General features: G+C 58.1%; 2 protein-coding genes across 6 annotated transcripts in view; one reads left to right on the top strand and one right to left on the bottom strand.

Moving 5' to 3' along the window:
* NUDT18 (nudix hydrolase 18) overlaps positions 1 to 4589 on the top strand; it is a 104309-nt gene extending 99720 nt beyond the window's left edge. The window contains exons 2-4 of the mRNA XM_050801453.1: positions 2068 to 2338; positions 3125 to 3338; positions 3574 to 4589. Coding sequence (XP_050657410.1) covers positions 2177 to 2338; positions 3125 to 3338; positions 3574 to 4169 — 972 coding nt within the window. The 5' untranslated portion in view covers positions 2068 to 2176 and the 3' untranslated portion in view covers positions 4170 to 4589. The remainder of the gene's footprint in view (positions 1 to 2067; positions 2339 to 3124; positions 3339 to 3573) is intronic.
* A 2547-nt stretch (positions 4590 to 7136) lies between these two features.
* FHIP2B (FHF complex subunit HOOK interacting protein 2B) lies at positions 7137 to 22554 on the bottom strand. 5 transcript variants are annotated; one of them, XR_007728240.1, is made up of 18 exons: positions 22379 to 22554; positions 17058 to 17136; positions 15067 to 15239; positions 13871 to 13975; positions 13651 to 13773; positions 13180 to 13422; positions 12871 to 13064; positions 12438 to 12546; positions 12128 to 12204; positions 11595 to 11784; positions 10759 to 10904; positions 10526 to 10654; positions 10003 to 10093; positions 9684 to 9827; positions 9216 to 9356; positions 8902 to 9002; positions 8345 to 8737; positions 7137 to 7573 (listed from the first exon to the last, which is right to left on the bottom strand). XR_007728240.1 is itself a non-coding variant. In XM_050801415.1 (17 exons), exons 1-17 carry the CDS (start codon positions 22421 to 22423, stop codon positions 8599 to 8601), a joined length of 2229 nt encoding a protein of 742 aa, XP_050657372.1. In that variant the 5' UTR covers positions 22424 to 22554; the 3' UTR covers positions 7137 to 8598. The 5 variants fall into 5 exon arrangements, 2 of the variants coding, with proteins under 2 accessions (XP_050657372.1, XP_050657371.1); XR_007728239.1 differs by having other exon boundaries at positions 7137 to 7448; positions 12871 to 13067; XR_007728238.1 differs by having other exon boundaries at positions 12871 to 13067.
* Between the last annotated feature and the right edge of the window lie 276 nt (positions 22555 to 22830).

Consider the following 22830-nt stretch of genomic DNA (forward strand, 5'->3'; position numbering starts at 1 on the left):
CTCTCTCAAATCATCCCTGCGAGGCAGACAGGAGTCTGGGACCAACCTGCCCCCACTTCACAGGTGGGAAAACTGAGGGATTCACACATGTGCGGGCACGCACAAGACACACACACACACACACACACACACACAGAGCAAATATGTTGATAAGTTGCTCTGCAGTCCTGGGGTCCCGTGCCTGCAGTTATTTGGGAGGTGAGAGGTCCAGGATAGGGCTTGGCCCAGCTGCATTCAGCAAGTGCCTCAAAATTCATGGGCCTTGTAGGGATATCCCACAGCCTAACACGGGGCCCTGCCTCCAGGGAGCCTGTGGTATCAGCAGGTGAGAGGAGTCTAAAGAAACACATCCTGCGTTGCTGAAGTTCCTCAGTCCAATTCTAAGGCAGCTCTACAGGCACATTTCACCAGGCATGGTGGCTCATGCCTGCAACCACAGAACTTTGGGAGGCCAAGGCAGGAGGATCAGTGAGGCCAGGAGTTCAAGACCAGCCTGGACAATATAGCAAGACCCTTGTTTCTACAAAGAAATAAAAATTAAAAATTAAAAATTTAGCCGGGCATGGTGGTGCACACCTGCAGCCCCAGCTACTCAGGAGTCTGGGGCAGGAGGACAGCTTAAACCCAAGAGATCAAGGCTGTAGTAGGATCTGTGATCATGCCACTGCACCTCCAATCTGAACAACAGAGTGAAATCCTGTCTCTAGGGGGTAACAAAAGGCACATTTCATGAGGGTGGGCCTTGCGTGTTGTAGCAAGAAGTGCTGTGGTGGAGAGGGCCCACTCCTGAGGGTCGGTTGCCTGCCTGGGGACGGTGCCCAGTACTGGACAATCCACACAGCTCCTCTCCGATTGTCGTGCCTTCCCAACACCCCTGTAAAACAATAATTGTTATGACCCTACTCTACAAATAAGAAAATTGAGGCTCACAGCTCACCCAGGAGCACAGAGCAAGCCAGCCAGCAGCGGCTGGCCATCTGGCTCCAGGTCCTGAGCTTTGTCCACACCATCAAGCAGGGAGGCACACAAAACCAGCCGAGGGAGAAGAAAGGGGTGGCCTCTGCCGGGTGAGAAGCCAGACGGCCTGCTTCGCAGATCCCTTCCAGCTGGCCTTGCCTTCCAGTTCTGAGGGGCGGGTGAAGGAGGAAAGGCAGAGCTGGGAGAGGAGCAGGCGCTCGCCACAACAACCCCCACCCTGCTCTCCACGCGCCAGGTCCTGCACGCTAGGTGGGAGGGTGACGACAAGGATGGAGGAGCAGGGCCCCACCCCCGCCCTCCCCGGGCGCACCATCTGCAGCGGAGAGTGCCTTGAGCTGCGTGGGAAATGCGGTGGGCAGAGGGACACTGATGAGGATGGGCCGGCTGACGGCAGCCCTCTCTCAGCCCCCGACTCTTCCCGCCATCCCCAGCCCTTCCCCTCCCTCCTCCCAGCGCCTGTCACTCTTCCTGCCCAAACCAAGCATTTAGCACTTAGTCTCGAACCCTCAGCTGACTCCTCATCTAGGACTCCGTCTCTCTCTCCAACTACAACAGAATCTCCTTAAAGGCAGGGGTTTATGTCCCCCTCCCCACAGGCCACGTGACATTTATTACTCTTGAATGGAGTGAGAAGAAAGTTACTTGGGAGATGATCAACTCCGGCAATGCCATCGTGTGTTCACGGCAACAGCGGGGCAGTGGGTCCAAGGGGCGGCCCCGGGCCTCCGTAACGTCACCGGGCTTGTCGCGTCATAGTCGCCTACCCCTGCGGCGCAACGCGCCCTGCAGGAAGGATGACGTCACGGTCGGAGCTCCTGCAGACCAGTGCGCGCTCGGGGAGTAGGCGAGTCGGGGGCGGCTGGGAGACGTCCTGAGCGCGCGGGACTCACAGGCGGCAGAACCCGGGCGGGGTCCTCCAGAGCTGGCCCGGCGCCCACCCAGTTGCCCGGCGGCCCCGGGTGGCCCCGCCCCTTCGGAGACTGCCGCGGGCCGGCCAATCCGGGCAGGCTGCGGCGCCGCGCAGCCTATCAGCGGCCAGGGCTCGCGTGCGCTTCCGCGTTCGCGTGCGCTTCCGCGTTCTCGTGCGGCACCGGCCTGCTGCCGCAGGGACTGGGAGAGGGCGCAGGAGCCCACGCTCGCCCGCGGCTCGGCTCAGCCAGTCTGCGAGTACTCAGGCCGCCGCCCCCCGGGGGACCCGATGGCCTCGGAGGGCCTGACGGGAGCGCTGGCTGCCGTGCTGGCGGGCCAGGGGCCGAGCGTGCAGAGCTGCGACTCGGCGCCGGCCGGGGAGCCGCCGGTGCCCGTGCGGCTGCGGAAGAACGTGTGCTACGTGGTGCTGGCCGTGTTCCTCAGCGAGCAGGTGAGCGGCAGCCCGCCGGGCCCGCCGGGCCTCGGGAGCGCGCAGCCAGCCCAGGTGGGGACAGAAGACCCAACGGCCACAGCCAGCGCTGCCGCGTGCGTGGCGCTCCCCAGTTTTGCAAAGCACTCCCACTCCCACTCGCATCTGTGTCCTGCGTTCGTCCCGATATGCATTAGAGGAAACTGAGGCCCGGGACCTGTTTGTCTCATCCCACTAGGGCTCATTCCTTCCCTTCCCCAGAGTCTAGCGGAATGCCCAGGGTCCCCCGGGTAGCAGTGGCTCAATCCGTGTTTACCCTTAGGCCTTTGGTGCTGATCCCTGTAGTAGGCGATGTAATGACAACTAGAAGGGGCCAGGGCCATAGGGCAGGGTTGTACAGAGTGGAGGTGGGGGGTCGTGTTTCAAAGCCAGACCCCAGTGTGAGGACCCATCACAGTTTGTAAACCACGCCGTTGGAGGCGAGAGATACACAGTGACATGTACAGACGCAAATCAGTGCAAGACACATGGTGACCCTCACTCTGGGGCCTCATCTCCAGCCCCTGAAGCAGCTTCCAGGAATCTCAGCCCTTCCTGAAATGGAAGTCTTCCTAAATCCAGAGAGGGACGAATTGCAGGGAGGAGAGGGCTGCAGCCCCCAGCTACACGAGGGCAGGTCTACTGGAGCGCTAGCCGGATTGAGGGTGTCCACCCAGAGGGGAGTCTCGGGCGACTGTGTTTGAGGTGTCCCCTGGTCCCCGGGGAGGGAAGGCTGTGGCAGGAAGTGAGGATCCTCTGTCCCCTCAGGATGAGGTGCTACTGATCCAGGAGGCCAAGAGGGAGTGCCGGGGGTCGTGGTACCTGCCTGCGGGGAGAATGGAGCCGGGGGAGACCATCGTGGAGGCGCTGCAGCGGGAGGTGAAGGAGGAGGCGGGGCTGCACTGTGAGCCTGAGACACTGCTGTCCGTGGAGGAGCGGGGCCCCTCCTGGGTCCGCTTCGTGTTCCTCGCTCGCCCCACAGGTATGGCCCACCTGGAGGCAGTGTGAACAGGGCCAGTTGACACCTTTCCCCCAGCTCCTCGGTGAAGTGAGCCCCTCCACAGCCAGTCCTGTTATGACTGGCACAGCCTGGCATGGGCAGATTCCAGCCTTTGGGCTGGGGGCCTCTTTTCTGGGTCAGGGATGTCTGGTGACTGCCACACCTGCACTCCTGTCCACACAGCCTGTCCCTGCCCCATCCCCCACATTTCCCCCAGGTGGAATTCTCAAGACTTCCAAGGAGGCCGATGCAGAGTCCCTGCAGGCTGCCTGGTACCCACGGAGCTCCCTGCCCACTCCGCTGCGAGCCCATGACATCCTGCACCTGGTTGAGCTAGCCGCCCAGTATCGCCAGCAAGCCAGGCACCCTCTCATTCTGCCGCAAGAGCTACCCTGTGATCTGGTCTGCCAGCGGCTCGTGGTCACCTTTACCAGCACCCAGACAGTGTGGGTGCTGGTGGGCACAGTGGGGATGCCTCACTTGCCTGTCACTGCCTGTGGCCTCGACCCTGTGGAGCAGAGGGGTGGCATGAAGATGGCCATCCTGCGGCTGCTGCAGGAGTGTCTGACCCTGCACCACTTGGTGGTGGAGATCAAGGGGTTGCTTGGACTGCAGCACCTGGGCCGAGATCACAGTGATGGTATCTGTCTGAATGTGCTGGTGACTGTGGCTTTTCGGAGCCCAGGGATCCAGGATGAACCCCCAAAGATTCGGGGTGAGAACTTCTTTTGGTGGAAGGTGACTGAGGAAGACCTGCAAAGCCAGCTCCTCAAGCGGCTTCAGGGATCCTCTGTTGTCCCAGTGAACAGATAGGGAGGTGGAGGAGGTGACAAGGAGCTAGGCAGCCATGCTCCCTCCAGTGCAGACATGTCTCTCTCTGAGGGAGGCAAGAGGCTGGCGATCAGGGATCTTGTTGCATTGGGAGCAGGGGCGGCTCTCCTGGTTCCCAGGAGAGATGCTTTGAGGAGCATTCCTCTACATTGCACAAGGGACAGTGCCTTTAACCAAGCAAGGAGTCCAAAGCTCAGGACCTCACAACCCTGAGGGCACACTGACACCTCTCCCCAGGGGGATGGGGAGCTTTCTGCACCACCAGTGGCATCTCCTCCTCATGCTCTGTGCCCTCCTTGGGAAAGGCCTGCATCCTGATCCTTCCAGGCCCTTGGAGCCTGGAGGGGCACTGGGGAAGGTGTCCTGAGGGAGGAGCCCCTTGCTGAGTAAAGAGGTGTTACTTACCTTGCCTCCCTGCCTAAACGTCTCTGTGGGGAGCAAGTGTTGGGGACTGCTGTCCAAGAGCTGCTGTTCCCATCGTGTTACCCACAGCTGCCCATGCCTTTCCCAGTGCACTGACAGTGTGGGCCAGTCTGCTGTCCAGCATGGCCCCCGGGGCTCCTTCCAGCTGGCCTGCTGGCCCGGGATGTGACTCGGAGGGGACCCATCCCTAATGAAACACAGCTCTGAGTCCTCCAAGGGTTGGGCAGCGGGTGGCCCCAGAGGAACTTCACGTGGGACAGGCTGCAGGTGCTGCCTCTGCTCTCTCCTTGAGCCTCCCTGGCACAGACCCCTCCCCCGGCTCTCCTGCCTCTGCCTTTTCACAGCTTCAGCCCACACCAGACCAAACCTTTTTTTCATTTCCCCTCAGCCTGGCTGAATCATGGTAGGACATTTTTTTTTTTTTTTTTTTTTTTTTTTAAGTGGCCAGGCACAGTGGCTCACGCCTGTAATCCCAACACTTTTTGGTAGGCTGATGGCAGGTGAATCACTTGAGGTCAGGAGTTCGAGACCAGCCTGGCCAACATGGCAAAACCCCGTCTCTACTAAAAATACAAAAAACTAGCCGGGCATGTTGGCAGATGCCTGTAATCCAAGATACTTAGGAGGCTGAGGCAGGAGAATCGCTTGAACCCCAGAAGCAGAGGTTGCAGTGAGCTGAGCTCCAGCCTGGGCAGACTATCTCAAAAAAAAAAGAAAACTTTGGCCAGGCACGGTGGCTCACACCTGTAATCCCAGTGCCTTGGGAGGCTGAGGCAGGAGGATCGCTTGAAGGCAAGAGGATCGCTTGAAGGCAAGAGTTTGAAGCCAGCCTGGGCAACATAGTGAGGCCCTATCTCTACAGAAAAACAAAAAACAAGCAAACAAAAAAACCCAGGCAAGGTGGCGCACACCTGTAAATCCCAGCTACTCAGGAGGCTGACGCAGGAGGATTGCTTGAGCCCAGAAGGTGGAGGCTGCAGTGAGCCATGATCAGGCCACTGCACTCCAGTGTGGGTGAGAGAGCAAGACCCTCTCTCAAAAGAAAAAAGAAAGAGAAAAGAAAGAACATTTAAGCGAAAATCAAAGGAAATGAACAGATAAAATATATCAAGTGTTCTACGGTAGAGATTTCTGACTCTGAGCAAGGAAACACTTGCACGGGCTCCCCTTCTCCTGAGGGCCGAGATAACCTCCAAGGCCCCTTTTCCAGCCCCCTCCCTGCCTCCCTTGGCTGCCCTCTTTCTGGCCCCTGGAAGGTGGTAGGAATCCTTGTACCCTCTGAGGACAAATGCCTCGCAAATGATGGAACCAAACCCTTTTGTTTCAGTTCATTTCTGTCAGTGTCGAAGGGACCCACCGGCCCACATCCAGTCAGCCGGGCAATAACATTTGGCTATTTGCCCCCATTATTTAGCCTAGTAGTTTTCAACCCTGGGAGCACATTAGGGTCACCTGGGTTTTTGTTTTTCTTTCTTTCTTTCTTCTTTCTCAGACAGGGTCTTGCTCTGTCACCCAGGCTGGAGTGGAGTGGTGTGATCCTGGCTCACTGTAGCATTGACCTCCCAGGCTCGAGTGACAAGTGATTCTCCTGCCTCAGCCTCCCAAGTAGCTGGAACCACAGGCGCATGCCACCACACCCAACTAATTTTTAAGTTTTTAGTAGACATGGGGTCTCGCTATATTGCCGAGGCTGGTCTCGAACTCCTGTCCTCAAGTGATCCTCCTGCCTTAGCCTCCGGAAGTACTGGGATTATAGGCATGAGCCACCATGCACAGCCACCTGGAGAGCCTGAACTCTGGGCCCACCCCCAGCAACAATAATTTAACTGGTGATGGGACACTGGGCTTTGGGATTTTAAAAAGCCACCCAGTGATCAACACGAGTTGAGAGCCACCGTCTGGCTCCTTTTCCTCCAAGTTCTCAGCCTGCCCTCCTGCAGTCTCTTGGGGAACCCCCTCAGAGGATCCCCCACCCTTCCACACACATCTAAGGACAAAGGGTTTATTTATTTATGTGTTAACTTTTCTGTTTCCCTGAGAACACACCTGTGAATTATTACTATTATTTTTTTTAGAGACAGGGTCTTACTCTGTTGCCCAGGCTGGAGCGCAGTGGTGCAGTCAGCTCACTGCAGCCTTGAACTTAAAGACAAGGTTTTAAATACCAGGCCTACTTTACAACTAAAACAGGCATACAACACACAGCATACACACACCCAAGTGAGACTTGCACATAGATGCTCCCACGTGGTCCATTCCCTCACGGTGTCTCCGGGGCGGGCAGGCTCTCGGCTGCAGGTCAGCCCAGCAGAAGTGGCACTGCTCTGCCAAGAGTCTGGCTCCTGGCAGGCTCTGAGGATCAGCAGATCTGCACTGCCAGAGCCTGTCTGTTTACCGCCCACCCCACCTCCCTGCTCCAGCGCTAGAAAAAGAATTTGTCTTCCTTGGGGAGGAAGATGGGCCCGAATTAGCAGTGGAGTCCTGGGCAGAAGGAGGGGAAACTTGGCCAAGAACAGAGTCACCATGTCCACGCAATCACACCATTTATTGCTGTGCTGTCCGGGGAAGACACCGTGCAAACGCCAAAGTGCATGGAGGAGAGGGGAGGGTCTGTGACTGCCAGACCCTCGAATATTTTATGAATCTAAGAGTCCAGACGCAGTTCATCCACGGAGATCTGTGCCCTGTCCACACCAACACCCACGTTCGTGCACGCACATGCGCACGGTGCTCCTCAGAGCGGCGAGGTCCTCCCCCGTGGGGAGGAATGCGGGAGAGGCAGAGGTCACTGAGTTTCCTCCTGTTTCGTGTCACCTCTTGGCAACCTGTGTCTGGCTTCTAGAAGTGGCATGGGCAAGAAAAGGAAGCGAAAGAGGCTCTGGCCTGCTCCTCCTTGCCCAGGAGCAAAGCCAGCAACTGTGTAGTCCCGCTGTGAGGTAATGCCTGGCGCCGCCCGTGTATTCCTGCAGGTCAAGACATATTCGGGCCGGGTGGGGTGGTGGCCCCAGCCACAGAGGGCATGCAGGGAGAACAACACCAGGACTGGCTGCCTGGGCCGCAGCCACTCCCCGCCAGGCTCAGGGGCCTGGAGTCAGGGGGCGTCCTGCCCTTATCTGTCCCCTGAGCTCCCTGGCCACCCAGAAGGGTCTTCTATCAAGAACACTGGGCCCTGAGCAGAAGGGAGGGCAAGGCCTGGCCTCCCCTGGTCTCTGACCTCTCTGCCCAGGTGCTGCGGACCTGCTGAGACGGGTTCAGAAGGCGCCAGAGAGGAACTAGCTGGACCTGAGCCTGGCTCCTGGGCCCGCTCCCCTCCCGGCTGCAGCTGCACCAAGGTTCTCATTAGCAGCGGCCCCCGCCTGGGTGCGGAACATGCTTTGGGCATTTGCCATGAGGCGGCTGGGCGTTTTGCAACAGTTTCCAGGGGAGCAGAGCGGGAAGAGGGGCTTCCCCAATGATCCTATTCACTGCTCCTCCTCCATGGGCCAAGTGGGCCAAGCCGTGAAGGCAGGGGACAAAATGTCAGGTCTCAGCAGCTCCCATGGTACCTAATGTGACACAGACAAGGCTCCAGGCCCCATCTCCCTGGCCTGGGCTCCCGACCAGTCTCAGAGCCATCAGCTCACTCCCCATCTTGCCCCTGGAGTTGAGTCACAGGTCTTGGCCCTGGCCACAAATGGCCAGTACAGAGGGGGCCAGGCACATAGCACATGAGGGTCTGGGGCCTGGGTGCTCACCTGGCTGTCACCCAAGCTCCTCCAAGAAGGCCCCAAGGACCCTGCTGCCTGGAAAGCCATCTGTTTGGCTCCTTGGCGCCTGGCATGCCCATTCCCTGAAACCCAGTCTGGTGTGGTCAACATGCCGCAGTCTCCTTGAGTGAGCCCGGGAGCAGAAGCCCCATCCCAGGAGGGGAGTGTGGCGGCAGTGCCAGGCAGGAGGCCGCTCTGGGGCAGAGGTGTGGACAGGAGTCTCCCACCGCGCTGCTCCTGGCTCAGACCTGCCCTTCCGGGGCTGGGGAGAGGTTCTGGCGAGGATCATGCGGGGGAAACTTGACGAAGGCAATGGCAGCTAGCTCCTTGCAGAACTCCTCCAGCACCACCACGCCCTGGAGGAGGGTCTGGTGGTCCAGCCTGAGGGGAGATGACACAGGGGGCATGGCTGGGTGGGGGCAGGACTGTGCCCAGCATGACAGCCCAGCATCCATGAGGCTTGACCCTGTGGCCAGCCACCTGTCCTCCAGACGCACTTTCTACCCTCCCACCCCCAGGCTTCACCTGGCACCCTTGGTACTCACTGCTCCCCAGGAGCCTGGCCCGTCAACTGCTTGCGCACCAGGAGCAGCTTGCCTGGGAATTGGGGTACCCTCTGGATTCTCTGCATCAAGTCCCCGATCACCTAGATTAGGAACCACAGGGGACTCAGATGGGGCCAGCAACACCAGCGGGTCCCCTGGCCCTGCCACACCATGCAGAGCATGGGAGACTGTGCTTTCCCTGGCACTGGCAAGGGTGCCCACCCCTCCAGCCCCCAACCACCTGCCCCGTTCCCCTTCCCTGCTGTTCCTTCCACCCCCACTGGGCACACTCCCTCGGGCCGAGGCATCCTCACCCTCACCAACACGGAGAACAGGCTTCTGCAGCCGGGGGCCAGGCTGATGTAGGGATCCAGGAGGTACTCATGAATATGGGGGTGGGGGAAGAGGGCAAGCCGGGACAGGACCGAGGTCACCTGCAGGTTCAGGCTGTATGGCTGTAGGAACATGGTGGACAGAGCTGAGGGCTGGCAGGGCTGGTGAGTATTTTTGCACTCCTCCAGCAAGATGCCTGGCCAGTGTGAATGTGTGTGGGGGTGGGAGGCTCACGTGATGTGTGTGTGTCATGGATTCCATGGGACTGAGGACCAGAACATGTTAGGACGTGTGGAGCAGGGGCGAGACGGGGCTTCCCACCTGGGGAAAGGACAGGGGTGCTGTGCACCAAAGAACCGAAGCGGAGGCAACCCTGTGGCCAGCCCCTGCTCTCAAAGGACCCCAGAGGCACCAGCCTGGAGTTCTCCTGGCCCAGGCCCACTGGCTACCTGATCCAGAATCCGGGACATGCGGTCAAACAGCACTCGGAGGAAGTGGCCCTCGAAGAAAGGTCGCTCAGGCTCATGGGGGTCCAAAGGTGTGGGGGTCAGAGGCCAGCCCCAGGACGCAACGCGGGAGCTGCACTCCTGGAACTAAGACAGGCGGGAGAGTAGAAGCAGCGGGCCCAGGGATTGGGAACCAGCAGACAGGGCCCCACGTAGGAGGGATGGGCTGGGGTCCTTGGGCATGAGAGAGGGGGAACCCAGAGCTTATCACCCAGCTGTTCTGGAGGACAGGAAGTGGGAGCTGGTAGCAGGAGCCACTCACCAGGCCATAAGCATCGTGGACGTACGTGTCATAGCCCGTCTCCTCCAGGAAGGCAGAGGTCTTGGCTTCCTCGGGGACCAGGCACAGGAAACTGAGAAACAGGAGCTGGTGTGGAGGCGCTCCCAGCTCACCCTGCTCTCTCCTGCTCGTGGGACCCCTATCTCCCTCCCCAACTGGACCCCAGGGCTGTGGCCAAAGAAAAATACTCAGGCCAGACACGGTGACCAGGTCTGTAATCCCAGCACTTTGGGAGGCCAAGGTGGGCGGATCACCTGAGGTCAGGAGTTCGAGACCAGCCTGGCCAACATTGGGAAACCCCGTCTTTACTAAAAATATAAAAATTAGCTGGGTGTGGTAGTGCATGTCTGTAATCCCAGGTACTCAGGAGGCTGAGGCACAGGAATTGCTTGAACCCAGAACCCGGGAGGTGGAGGCTGCAGTGAGCTAAGATTGTGCCAGACTATCTCAAAAAAAAAAAAAGAGTAAAACTCGAGTGGTTCAGACTGCCCAACTTGTTCCCCACCTGTTGACGATTTCGGTCACTGCTGTTTTGCCATCGTAGCTGGTGGCAGGAGCTAGGCGAGGCTTTGCACGAGGTTGAAAGCCGGAATCCAGGAAGCTGTCGGTAAAGTAGGGGTCTTCCTCCAGATCTCTATGGCCAGGACAGAACAGTGCAGCACCAATGAATGAATGGACAGAGTGAGTGTGCGAGTGCTGAGGGCCGGGCTGGGTCCAGAGGGCGCTGGTTTCACTTACAGTGTGTCCTCATAGCTCTCAGGCTCTGGTGAGCCCCAGGCCACGTAAGGGCGGCCCTCAAGGTTGCGCAGGACCAGGCTGCGGATGATCCCCTCGTGGGGCTTCTGTAGCAGCTCCTCAAACAGCCGGAGCGTGGCGATGCTGATCTGGAGCGGGAAGGCGGTCGGCAGGATAGCCCCTTCCCCACCCAGCTCCCAGGGGTGCCTTGGCATGGCTAACCCAGATAAGAAAAGGCCTGAGGCAGAGTCACCTCCCTTGGCTGGATGCTAAGGTGGCAGGTTTTGGGGGGAGTGGTGGGGGGTGTGGGCCTAGGAATCAAGAAGTCTGGGTGGTCCCTGGTACGTGACTAATTGGACGTGCGATTTCAGGCAAGCCAAATTGCTTCTCTGTGCCTTACTTTCCATGTCTGAGAAATGGGAGTATCAACCTTGCCTACCTCACGGAGTAGGTGTCAGCCCTCCCGCAAATCAAGTGAGTATAAAAGCACTGTCCAAAATATAAAATACTGTAAAATAAGCTGGGCACAGTGGCTCATGCCTGCATTCCCAGCACTTTAGGAGGCTGAGGTGAGAGGATCGCTTGGGGCCAGGAGTTGGCGACTGCAGTGAGTTAGGATCACACCAGTGCACTCCAGGGCCTGGGGTGACAGAGAAAGACCCTGTCTCTTTAAAAAAAAAAAAAAATGCATATGATCAGAGAAAATTAGTGTGTGACAAAAGCGGCTCGGCAGTGTTTTGCAGATCAGCGTCTCAAAGGTGGAGTTATGGGAAGAGTGTTCAGGAACTCCCTCTGGCAGGGGTGGCGAGAGGAACAGAGGTGGAGGTCCCCCTCCGTACCTCATCAGAGAGGTGGTCGCAGTGCCCGATGAGGTGAGCGTACAGGGCATGGGGGTTGTCCCTGGGGGCTTCAGGCTGCCGGTCTGTGCCCAGGAGGAAAGCCGCGGCCTCCCGCAGCAGCGCAGGGGAGCGGAGCTGGCGCAGCATGGCTGTGAGGAGCGCGGTGGAGGTCAGGATGCTCTGCTCGGACCTATGGGAAGAGGGCACCTTAGCCAGGCCCGGGGTGTGCAGATAGCACACGAGTGCGGGTGGCAGAACCCTTCCTGCTTGCCTCGCATCTTTGGCTGGTATGTCTGTGGTCACTTGCCCATCCCTGCTGGGGTCCTGCAGGGAAGGGTAGTAGGCCTTCGTTTAGCCCACGTAGCTCAGAGCCAGGTGCACATCACAGGGCAGGCCTGGCAAACATCACCCAATGGGGTCCACAGATGGGATTCTGGTCAAGAAGGTGTCTGGCCTTAGGGACAGGACGAGGCTGGGTGGGGTAGGCGGTTTGCTGTAGACCACAGCCATGCCTGAGGTAACTGGACACTTACACATGCAGGAGCTGGGGCTGCAGGGTCTCCATGAAGAACTTCTCAGCCACGGCCTTCGCCAAGGCGTCTGCAACCACCTGGGTTCCACAGAGCATGTCGTCAACGCATTTTGCGCTCATCACAATTCCCGCTGAGAAATAACCATGTCCTTGCGCAGCGCCTGATGCCACAGGAGAGGGTTTCCAGCCTGCCTGGGGCCCCGCCTAGCTCCTGGACCCCATGTTTCCATGTCCCTGCTCCACGTAGTCCTCGAGATGGAGATGGTACAGGGAATAGCATGAGAGCCCGGCCCCCGCCCGCCCCTGCTCACCGTGTGTGCCTCTGTGATAAGGTGGTCGCAGTAATCAAACCAGCCCAAGAAGGCAGCCAAGGCCTCCTTCCCAGGGAAGGAAGCCTCATCAGATGGGGCACTGGGTAACCTGAAGAGGGGAGAGAAGTCTCAGAGAGTGGGGGAGGAGCTTCAAGGTCTTCCTCAATGTCTCCCGAAACTGGGCCCTTCCCCTCTCCTGTGGAACCTCTGTGGCTGGGGATCGGTTATCTTGGGGGTTTTATGGACAGAGGCAGCAAAAGCAGTGCTTCCCTGGAGGGCACGAAGGCCCCTGGGGATCAGCTGCAGCCTTGGGGAGATGGTGGCCAGCAGGGGTCCCTAGCAACGTGGAATACCAGGGGAGCTGGCCACTAAAGACAGGCAGGGCTGCCAGCAACTAAAGATGCTGGCCAGCCTTCCCGGGCTGGGCACCCACCTCCAGCTGATGCCCTCTAAGGCAGCAATGTCTGCGGGGTCCAGGAAGACAGGCATGGACCGGTACAGCTGGCAGAGGTGCTGGACAATCGCAGGGCAGCAGGGGCTGCTCTGGACCAGGTAAGTGGCGGCTGCTGGGGAGGCCACGCTCACCAGGAGCAGCAGGTTCTCCTGGGCCTTCAAGGCCACCCGACTCTTCTAGGGGATGAGGACGCAACTTCAGGGACGTGCATGTGAGCCTCCAAATCACCTCCTGGCCATCGACCCACCCCTCCCCCACCCCCACCCTCTCCATCTCTGCTGCCAGCACCTTGCTCTGGCACAGCCCAAGCAGGGAGGTGATCAGGTTGCTCTCTGCAGTCCCACCATCCAGCTGCTCGGTCTCAGCAAGCATGTGGCTGTTCAAGGCCTGGGCCCCACAGGGCTCCCCGTCCAGCTGGGGCCTGGCAGGAGCACCATCGTGGGAGCAGTCCTTGTCCCTGTGGCTGGCTGTGTCCTTAGGCAGGGCAGTGAGTTCTCCGCATGCCTTCTTCCTACCTACAATCTTTTTACCCTGCAAAGAGGGTGGGATGAGGCCAGGCCTGGTGGGGACCACTTCCCAGGGTCCCCCACTGGGACCGCAGGGTGGGCTGCTGGCAGGGCCTCAGCCTGGAGCTGGAGGGGAAGCTGCCTGCGTGCCTCCTGGGTACCTGCTCTCTGCGTCTGCCTCCTCAGGAGGGCCGAGGGGGCTTGCCCTGGGGTTCCAGGCCCTCCCGCTCCTCTTCCCAGTGGGAGTGCTCACTTCCAGGATGTAGGCGAGCAGCTCTGGGTCCTGCTGGATCTTGGAGCAGAGGACGGTGGTGAGCTGCACCTCCTCCTTCTCTGTAACAGATCCGGGAGCTGTCCCACCGAGTCGGAGGAGTTTCTGGAAGAGCAGCAGGACAGAAACATTGGGGAGAGGTGTGGCGGGGGAGAGAGTGGGGACTTACACCCACACACCCCTTGGCTTCTGGGCCCCTCACCTGCACAGGCCTGTGGACGCTGAGGTAATGCAGCAGGGGGTGCTGCACCTGCGCCAGAACCTTGCTGAAGAACTGGAACACCTGCTGCCGCATGCCTGGGGGGAACTGAGGCCAGGGACAGAGCGCCTGTCAGGACCGTGGCCCCCGCCTGCCGCATGCCTGGGGGGAACTGAGGCCAGGGACAGAGCGCCTGTCAGGACCGTGGCCCCCGCCTGCCGCGTGCCTGGGGGGAACTGAGGCCAGGGACAGCGCGCCTGTCAGGACCGTGGCCCCCGCCTGCCGCGTGCCTGGGGGGAACTGAGGCCAGGGACAGAGCGCCTGTCAGGACCGTGGCCCCCGCCTGCCGCGTGCCTGGGGGGAACTGAGGCCAGGGACAGAGCGCCTGTCAGGACCGTGGCCCCCGCCTGCCGCATGTCTTGGGGGGACTGAGGCCAGGGAAGGAGCTCCTGTCAGAGGTGTGTCCCCCACCTGGAACGCTACACCCCCAGAGAGCCCCAGGCTCAACTCCTCCCTCAATCCTGGCTCAGAGGGCCCCTTCTCACAGGCCTGCTTCCCTCGCCACGTTGTTCGAAACTGGCCTTCCTGGCACTCGCAACCCCTTTTCCTGCATCACTGTGCTCCATAACTGGGTCATTATTGATCCATCACAGGATGGTCCTGCCTCTCCCACTAGGATTCTTGTCGGATTTTCTTTCCTTTTTTTAAGAGACAGCATCTTGCTCTGCCTCCTAGGCAGGAGTGCGGTCGCATGATCACAGTTCACTGCAGCGTCCACCTCCTGGGCTCAAGCAATCCTCCCACCTCAGCCTCCCACGTAGCTGGGGCTACAGGCGCGCACCACCATGCCTTGGCTCTTGTCAGTCTGAATCCCTACTGTGTCCCCAGCATCTAGAGCAGAGCCTGGCACGCGGCAGGCCCATCTTTGTGGAGTGAACTGGGAACAGGGGCGCTGGGATGGTGGAGTGTTCTAAGTGAGACAGCCACAGTGCCTGTCCTGTTTGCTCCTCTCCCCGCAGCTGCCACTTTCAGTGTCAGGACTGGGAGGAGCACAGGCAGAAAGGCCTGGAATCCAGGGAACCCCAGGCTGCCCACCTCAGCCTGGAATCCAGGGAGCCCGGGGCTGCCCACCACAGCCTTGCCCAGCGCGTAGAGGGCCTCCCACCTCGGCCTGGCCCAGCGCGCAGGGGGCCTCCCACCTCGGCCTTGCCCAGTGTGCAGAGAGTCTCCAGGATCTTGTGCTGCAGCAGGTACTCCAGGCAGGGCCCTGCCTCACCCACGGCCACCTGCTGCTGCTCTTCATACACCAGGATGTCCAGCATCTGCTTCAGCCGCCAGGGAATGTCTGTCTTCTTGGCGGGGGTGTTCTCATCTAATTGATGTTTGGGAAACAAGGGTAAGTAGGGTGAAGAGGGGCACCCTGGCTTGAAACTTCACCATCTCCTGCCAAAGCCCAGAAAGGGGAGGTCCTGTCTGGGAGAGGTGGGGGAAGAGAGCTGCGGGCAACTGGGAAATGGAAGTTGACAGTGGATGCTTCAATATTTAAGAAGACAAAAGTCTTTCCAGGCTCAGGACACAGTCCTCTGAGAACGCATGCATGCCCAGTACTTTATTGGCGGCAGCAGCATCGGCTTCCTTCAAACCCTGGGATAGGTACAGAGACAGGGACACATGGTCCTGGGCCCACAGAAGGCTGCTGTCAGCTCTGGGCCTGAGTGAGACGCTGTGGGCTCAGGGCTCTTGTCACGTAACTTAGAAGCTGTAATTCCAGCAGCTGCCTGAGAGAGAACCTCCCGGGGCCTCCCCAGCTGACACTCAGAGAAGGCAAGCCTCTGTTTTTCACAAAGAGGAAAAAAACATCTGCATCACCACCTTCAGGTCTGACCCAGTCCTGCTCTCTGTACCAAGGCCCTGACAGGGAAGCTACTTAGTGGGGCTTTTGCAGTCAGTCTCAGTGTGTCTTTTAAAGAAAGTTCTGGTGCTTCAGGACTGGCCTTGGAGCACCCCCTAGCTTTCCTTTAAGGAACAGGAGCTTGAGTAGGGTGGCCTGCCCCAGGCACTTCCGACCCTTCTAGTCTAGGAACCATTCTGGAAATGAAAGGGCTGGGGGGTGGGGGGAGCCCCAGGTGAATTTAAGCCAGTTCTGATCTGATCTTACTCAGCTGGTGGACCAAGGCTCTCCTTCAAGAGATCTTTCACCTGAAGAGGTGGTTCCGAACCGGGGGTGGGCTTTTCTCCCCCAGGGAACATGAGGCAATGTCTGGAGACATTGCTGGTTGTCCCAGTTCGGGGGTGGGGTGTGCTACTGGCACCTAGTGGGTAGAGGCCAGAATTACTGCTGCACATCCCACACTGCCCAGGACAGCCCCGCACAGGGAAGGCTCCAGGTCTAATGCCAACTGTGCCAAGATTGAGAAACCTGATCTAGCAGGACCCTCAGAGGGTCCCACAGATTTCTGAATTTCCTGGGCTGGCCCGGGCTGGAAAGAAAGCCTGTAGGAAAGGTGTGGGCTGGAATGAAGCCCCAGTCTGAACTCCAGGAAGGGGAAAGTGAGGGATGCAGGATATGGTTACCTGGCAACAAGTCTGTATCCACCCATGGCAGCATCATGACTGCAGAGCAGCCACTCAGATGCCGTCCCCTCAGTGAGCAATCCTGATGGGACCAGGTGACCCAAGGCTTTGGCTCTCTGGGGTGTCAGCTTGGGGAGAGGGACCCAGGCATGTTACCCACCTTGGTTTTCGTTCTCCTCCTACCCCAGATCTCTACAAGGAAAATGCCCCTAAGTTGGCTCAGGGGAAAGGGAAAGTTGTTAAACTCTTTTCTTTTGATCAGTAAACCCTAGGCACATGCTCTTGGGGCCTGAAGGCCTGGAGCTGGAAGCTGGGGGAAGTGCAGCCACCTCTTCCTTGCAGAGTCAGGCCAGTGAGACCCCCAGCGAGGCTACTCCTCCCTCACACAGCCCTTTCCAAAAGGTCAGGGTGGGACCGGTAGCTAAATCATCAGGAGCAGAGTGGCCCAGGGCTCTGGGTCTTCTGTCTGTCCGGTTCTCTGTCTCCATGAACTCGGCTCCAATTCTGCACAAGTGGGCACGTTACCTTTCCCAGGACACCTGCATGGTGACACTCTGCACACTTCTTCCTCCCCGCTCCCTCCAGGGTCCCCCGGCTGGGGAGGGCCAGGCCGCACCTGTGCTCTCGATGTAGTAGTGCGTGATGCCCTTCCAGTGCTCCACGAAGGCCTGCAGCAGGTCAATGCTGGGCTCGCGCTGCGGAGAGGGCAGAGACACAACCTCGGTGGGGGCCACAAAGGCCAGGGAGCCCCTGCCTTCGTGGGAACAGACATTCCATGCCGAGTGTCAGGTTCATGCTAGGCCTCCTCATGAGCAGGCACCCTGCTCCTTGGCTTTCAAAGGGAGGAATAACACATTTTCTCCCGGACACACTGGCACTGTCTCCATATCTAGCCAAGTATCTCCTGACAGCCACTTCTCCCTAGATACCCCTCCCTCCTGGAAATGCGGTTTTCTTGCTATATGTCACAATCCTGTCCTGTGTCCTGGAGGTGCTAAGAATGTTGCTGGGGGAAACAGACACAGATTATTTCAACACAGCATGGTTACACTACAGTAGAGGCACATAGAGGAACGCAGTCCCCCAAAGAAAAGCAAAATGATGCAGATGGAAAATGTGGCAAAGGCCAGGTGCAGTGGCTCAGGCCCATAAGCCCAACCGTGAGGCAAAGGGGGACAGGCGGCTTGAGTCCAGGAGTTTGAGACCAGCCTTGGCAACATGATGACGCTCTGTCTCTAGAAACAATTTAAACACTAGCAGGACATGGTGGTGTGTGCCTATAGTCCCAGCTACCTGGGAGGCTGGGCTGGGAGGATCACCTGAGCCCGGGGAGGTCAAGGCTTCAGTGAATTGTGATCGTGCCACTGCACTCCAGCCTAGGTGATGAGGTGAGACCCTATCTCAAAAAAAAAAAAAAGAAAAAAAAGACAAAGCTTTCCCATTCCTCTCAATCTGAGAGTCTCTGAAAATCTGTTCAAGACCACCACAGGCTCTGTTCATTTTGATGGGTAGGTAACATTAGCATGATATTAACAAAGTGCCTTCCTTCTAACATGCTTTCATCTTGTGTCCAAAGCCTGAGCCTGCACAACCCCAACTCCTTAGCCAGTGCTGCTCTCATTTCCTCCTCTACCGGCTTCTTCTATCAAGCCTCGGAAAATTCTGGTTCTGCTCTGGGAAAGCCCCTAACCTCCCCCTTTTCCACAAGTTCTCTCCATCTCTGCACCATGGCTGATACTGGCCTTGCACTGAGAACAACCACTTTCCCTGAAAACTTCTGAAAAACAAAACCATTCCTTCACTTTTCTTGCAGAGTAAATGTTTTCAGGAAAAAAAAGAAAGAATTCTAATCATCCCTCCCCACAGCTGTGCATTTCTGCCTCTAGGTCTTTGCTGGGGCCACTCCTCTGCCCAAGGTGCTCTGTATCCCGATAACTTGTCTGGATCCTGAGAGTCCCCAGCGAGGTTCAGTCCCCAGCAGCTCCACCAAGCCCTCTCCAGTGTCCCTGCCTGCCCACACCTCTCTCTGACCTCACACTTCACTGCACCACAGAGCTGAGTAGCCACTCATGAAATCATTCATTCATTCCAAGCGCCCACTATGTACAAGACACTATGCTGGATGCCACAAGCAACATGAGGATGACTAACACCCAGTCCTCAAGAAACGTGCCATGGGCCGGGCGCGGTGGCTCAAGCCTGTAATCCCAGCACTTTGGGAGGCCGAGACGGGCGGATCACGAGGTCGGGAGATCGAGGCCATCCTGGCTAACACGGTGAAACCCCGTCTCTACTAAAAAAATACAAAAAACTAGCCGGGCGAGGTGGCGGGCGCCTGTAGTCCCAGCTACTCGGGAGGCTGAGGCAGGAGAATGGCGTGAACCCGGGAGGCGGAGCTTGCAGTGAGCTGAGATCCGGCCACTGCACTCCAGCCTGGGCGACAGAGCGAGACTCCGTCTCAAAAAAAAAAAAAAAAAAAAAAAAAAAGAAACGTGCCATGGAGAAGACGATACAAAATTGCATTGAATAATGAAGCTACAAGGAAGTAGTGTGAGGCCTCAGGAGAGGTGGAAAGTGGTGACCTCTCAGAAAAAGGGGTAACTTCTAACAGGCTGGAACAGGGAAGGCTTTACCAAGATCACATCTGAACTAAAACTTGAAGAACCGGAAGGAACTCTGCAAAGTGTGTCTGGGGAAGGGGTGCTGGTGAGACTCTGGAGCCTCTATCATTTTTTGCAGGCAGCAGGGAGCAGGTCAATGACAGCTTTTTTTTTTTTTAATAAATAAAAGAGAGTCTCACTGTCACCCAGGCTAGAGTGCAGCGGCACCATCTCAGCTCACTGCAACCTCCGCCTCCTGGGTTCAAGTGATTCTCCTGCCTCCCAAGTTGCTGGGATTACAGATGTGTGCCACCACGCCTGGCTGATTTTTGTATTTTTAGTAGAGACAGGGTTTCACCATGTTGGCCAGGCTAGTCTCGAACCCCTGACCTCAAGTGGTCTGCCCGCCTGGGCCTCCCAAAGTGCTGGGATTACAGGCGTGAGCCACCACACCCAGCCACTGGCACCGTCTGAGCAGTGTTTTAGGAAGATTCATCTGGCAGTTGAGCTTGGAAGAGGAGGTAAAGGCAGGAAGAATATGCTTAGAAGGCCACTGCAACACAGGGAGGGATGACATTCAGAGAACTGGAAACTCCCCTCGGTCCACAGGGCATCTTGGCTTCTTTCAAAGCTAGTTGGTAGGGGCTATGACCCTTCTCAAAAGTAGCACCGCCCACAGTTATTCCAAATATTCTATCCCTGTGGAGTGATGGCATCTCACCACCTTCCATGTGACAGTGCCTGCCGTGCTGAGCAGTCGTCTCTTCTGCTAGACGATGAGCTCCCTGAGAGCCAGGGTTCTGTGTTTCACCGCTAGCCTGCCCTCGATGGGCTCAGCGCATAGTGGATACCCATGAATATTTACCAAATATCTCAGGAACCTCCTGGAGACATTCTTTCCCTAGTTCCTTGTTTCAGAAAGTCCTCTGGCCCTTCAGCAGCCCTACAATTATCTCATAATTTCTGTGATGGGGTCTCCTTTAGCCTCAAAATTGACTTACAGTCTTTGAAAACCTTGAGCTGGGCTTTAACCAAAAAGAACGCTCCAGTACGACAGGAGACATGGGAGAGGCAGGTTAACCAGCACAGGCCATTAGAGAGCTGGTGACACAGGTGTGTCATCTTTACCTGACTCCATGACCGGCAACTCCAAACCAAAGACACTGAACCCAACAATTTCTCTTTAAAGATATTATTAGTGGCCGGACATAGTGGTGGCCCACACCTGTAATCCCAGCTCTCTGGGAGGCTGAGGCAGGTCAATCACTTAAGGTCAGGAGTTTGAGACAAGCCTGGCCAACATGGTGAAACCTGGTCTCTACTGAAAATACAAATGTTAGCTGGGCGTGGTGGCGCAGACCTGTAGTCCAAAAAAAAAAAAAAAAAGAGCTGTAATGATTCCTATCTGTTGGATCAGAAGAGGGTGGGAAGGAGCACTCTTCCTCCTCAATGAGGAGTCAGCTGACTTACTGGGATCACACATTACTTGGTGACCCAAGCTTGGAAAAGACCTAGACTGGAGACCTGGGGGTAGAGCAGAAAAGAGGAATTTGTCTCCCTGTAGGGCCAGCCACACCTCCCGGACATAGCCTACATGTTCAATACTAAAGGGCCCAGAAGATCACTTGGCTAAAAAGATGTCCCTCCACTGCCAAAATCTCCTCCTGCCACTGATGCCTGTACTTCCGTCATTGGAAGCCTTGGAAATTGACTCCTAGCCAGGCGCAGTGGCTCATGCCTGTAATCCCAGTACTTTGGGAGGCTAAGGCGGGTGGATCGCTTGAGACCAGGAGTTCAAGACCAGCCTGGGCAACATGATGAAACCCTGTCTCTACAAAAAATACAAAAATTAGCCTGGCGTGGTGCAGCATGCCTGTAGTCCCAGCTACTCAGGAGGCTGAGGTGGGAGGATTGCTTGAGCCCAGGAGGTGGAGGCTGCAGTGAGCCCGAGATTGAACCACTACACTCCAGCCTGGGCTCAGAAATAAATAAATAATAATAAAAAGAAAAGAAAAAGAAATTCAGGACTGAGGAACTGTCTGGCCTGTCTCACCTCCTGTAAATGGAGTGTTCCTCAGAGGTACGAATTAGTTTATCAGATCACTTTTAAGATGACAGCTGTTTTGACTGGGGATGAGGGAAGGGGAGGAAAAATCATTTTGGAACCCTCTCTACCTGGATGCCCCAAGGCCCGGGACCTGGGTCAACAGCAGGGCTGGGAAGGTGTAGGAAGTCATAGTTTCTGACTTTCTTCCCAAGTTTGCCTAAGGCAAACTTCCTTCAACAGGAGCTCCCATGAGGGTGGGGGAGGAGGAGGTGGGGAGGAAGGAGGGTGAAACCCAAGGCTTTCTCTCCTGAGAAAATCTGATACTCAACTCATCAATTGGGGGAAGATTTATACTTGGAGGCAGAAAAGTATTGTTGACTTTACAGACAGCTTCTTGGCAGAGTTACTTTCAACAGCAGGCACCCCCCCACCCTACCAGGAATACCCCCGCCCTCCCTACACAGCACTACATCTTGCTGAACGAACCCTAGTAGTGGGCTGCTTGCCAGCCTGCAGCCCCAACAAAAAATGGCAAACACACACTCTGACGGCATGTGAAGCATCAATGGACTCTCCTCCCCGCACAGGGCCACTCACGCCCCACCACGGGCGGCCTGTCCCTAACTCAAAGTCAATTTGGCTTGTGAGGGGTGACAGCCACGCTGGAAACATAGGCACGCTGCAGAAGGCGGTTTCCCCGGCTGGGCGCCCACCAGCCTGCCTGGGTCTTTACCCTTCGTGGGGACTTGGACCGGCAGGGCCCGCACTTCCCAAGTCCCGGGGTGACGGGAAGGGCGTCCTGCACCCCAACAAGGTCCTGGAGTTGTCTGGGAGATCAGACCGAGGAGAAGGGGCGGCGATTTTTTCAAGCCCAGGCGGGGTGGAGCGGAGGAAGGAGGCAGGCCCACCGGTACTGGGGGAGGCGGTCTAGGGCCCGAGGGGGCAGGAAACACCCCAAGGGGTGACAGGGAGCGTCCCGGCGAAGGCGAGTTCGGGAATTGGGAGACTCCGTGGCCAGGACGCACAGACAGGAAGCGACGCGGGAGCAGGCCGGGGAGGTGGGGCGGTCGGGAGGAGTCTGGGAGCGGGACTGGGAAGAGCGAGGGGAAGTGGGGCGCGGCCGGCGAGGACAGGCCGGGAAAGGGGCGCCGCGGCCCGGGTGTCCCTGCCCGAGGGGGCCCGCGCCCGCCCGCCCTCCCTCCCTCCCTCCCGCCGGCCGCACCCGGCTCCGCGCCCGCCCGGCCCGGCCTAGGCCCGCGACCCCGGGCGGCCTGGCACTCCCGGCCTCACCGCCCCCACGGCCTCCTGCAGCAGCGCCCCGAGCCGGCTCAGCATGATGGCGCCCGGCCCCCCGGCTCCTGGGCGAAGGCGTCGGCGGCGGCGCTCTAGGCGGAGGAGGCAGCCCCTTGGCCTCGGCGGCCCCGGAGCGGCAAGGGAGGCGGGGCCCGGCGGCTCCGCCCCTTCCCGGCCCGGCTGCGTGGCGCTGGCTAAGCCGGGCTGGGGGCGCCAGGTCGGGCCGGGGAAGGGGGTTGGGGACCGCCAGCGGTGGGCCCTGAGAGTTGGCTGGGAGGGTTTTTTTTCTTTCTTTCTTTCTTTCTTTCCTTTCTTTCGAGACAGGGTCTCGCTTGGTTGCCCAGACTGGAGTGTAGTGGCGCGATCTCTGGTTATTGCAGCCTCCAACTCCTGGACTCTTGCGATCCTCCAACCCTGGCCTCCAGAGTAGCTGGGACCGCAGGCGCGCC

This window comes from Macaca thibetana, chromosome 8 (assembly GCF_024542745.1).
Source record: "Macaca thibetana thibetana isolate TM-01 chromosome 8, ASM2454274v1, whole genome shotgun sequence".
Classification (NCBI taxonomy): Eukaryota; Metazoa; Chordata; class Mammalia; order Primates; family Cercopithecidae; genus Macaca; species Macaca thibetana.

Bases quoted from the DNA above. Each gene is read 5' to 3' on its own strand.
- FHIP2B (XM_050801414.1), bottom strand. From the start codon at position 22,423: ATGCTGAGCCGGCTCGGGGCGCTGCTGCAGGAGGCCGTGGGGGCG. The intron at 13,068-13,179 runs GTGCTGGCAGCA...CTCATCCCCTAG, and splicing joins TTGGGCTGTGCCAGAGCAAG to AAGAGTCGGGTGGCCTTGAA. The intron at 10,655-10,758 runs GTAAGTGAAACC...TCCTGGCCATAG, and splicing joins GAGAGCTATGAGGACACACT to AGATCTGGAGGAAGACCCCT.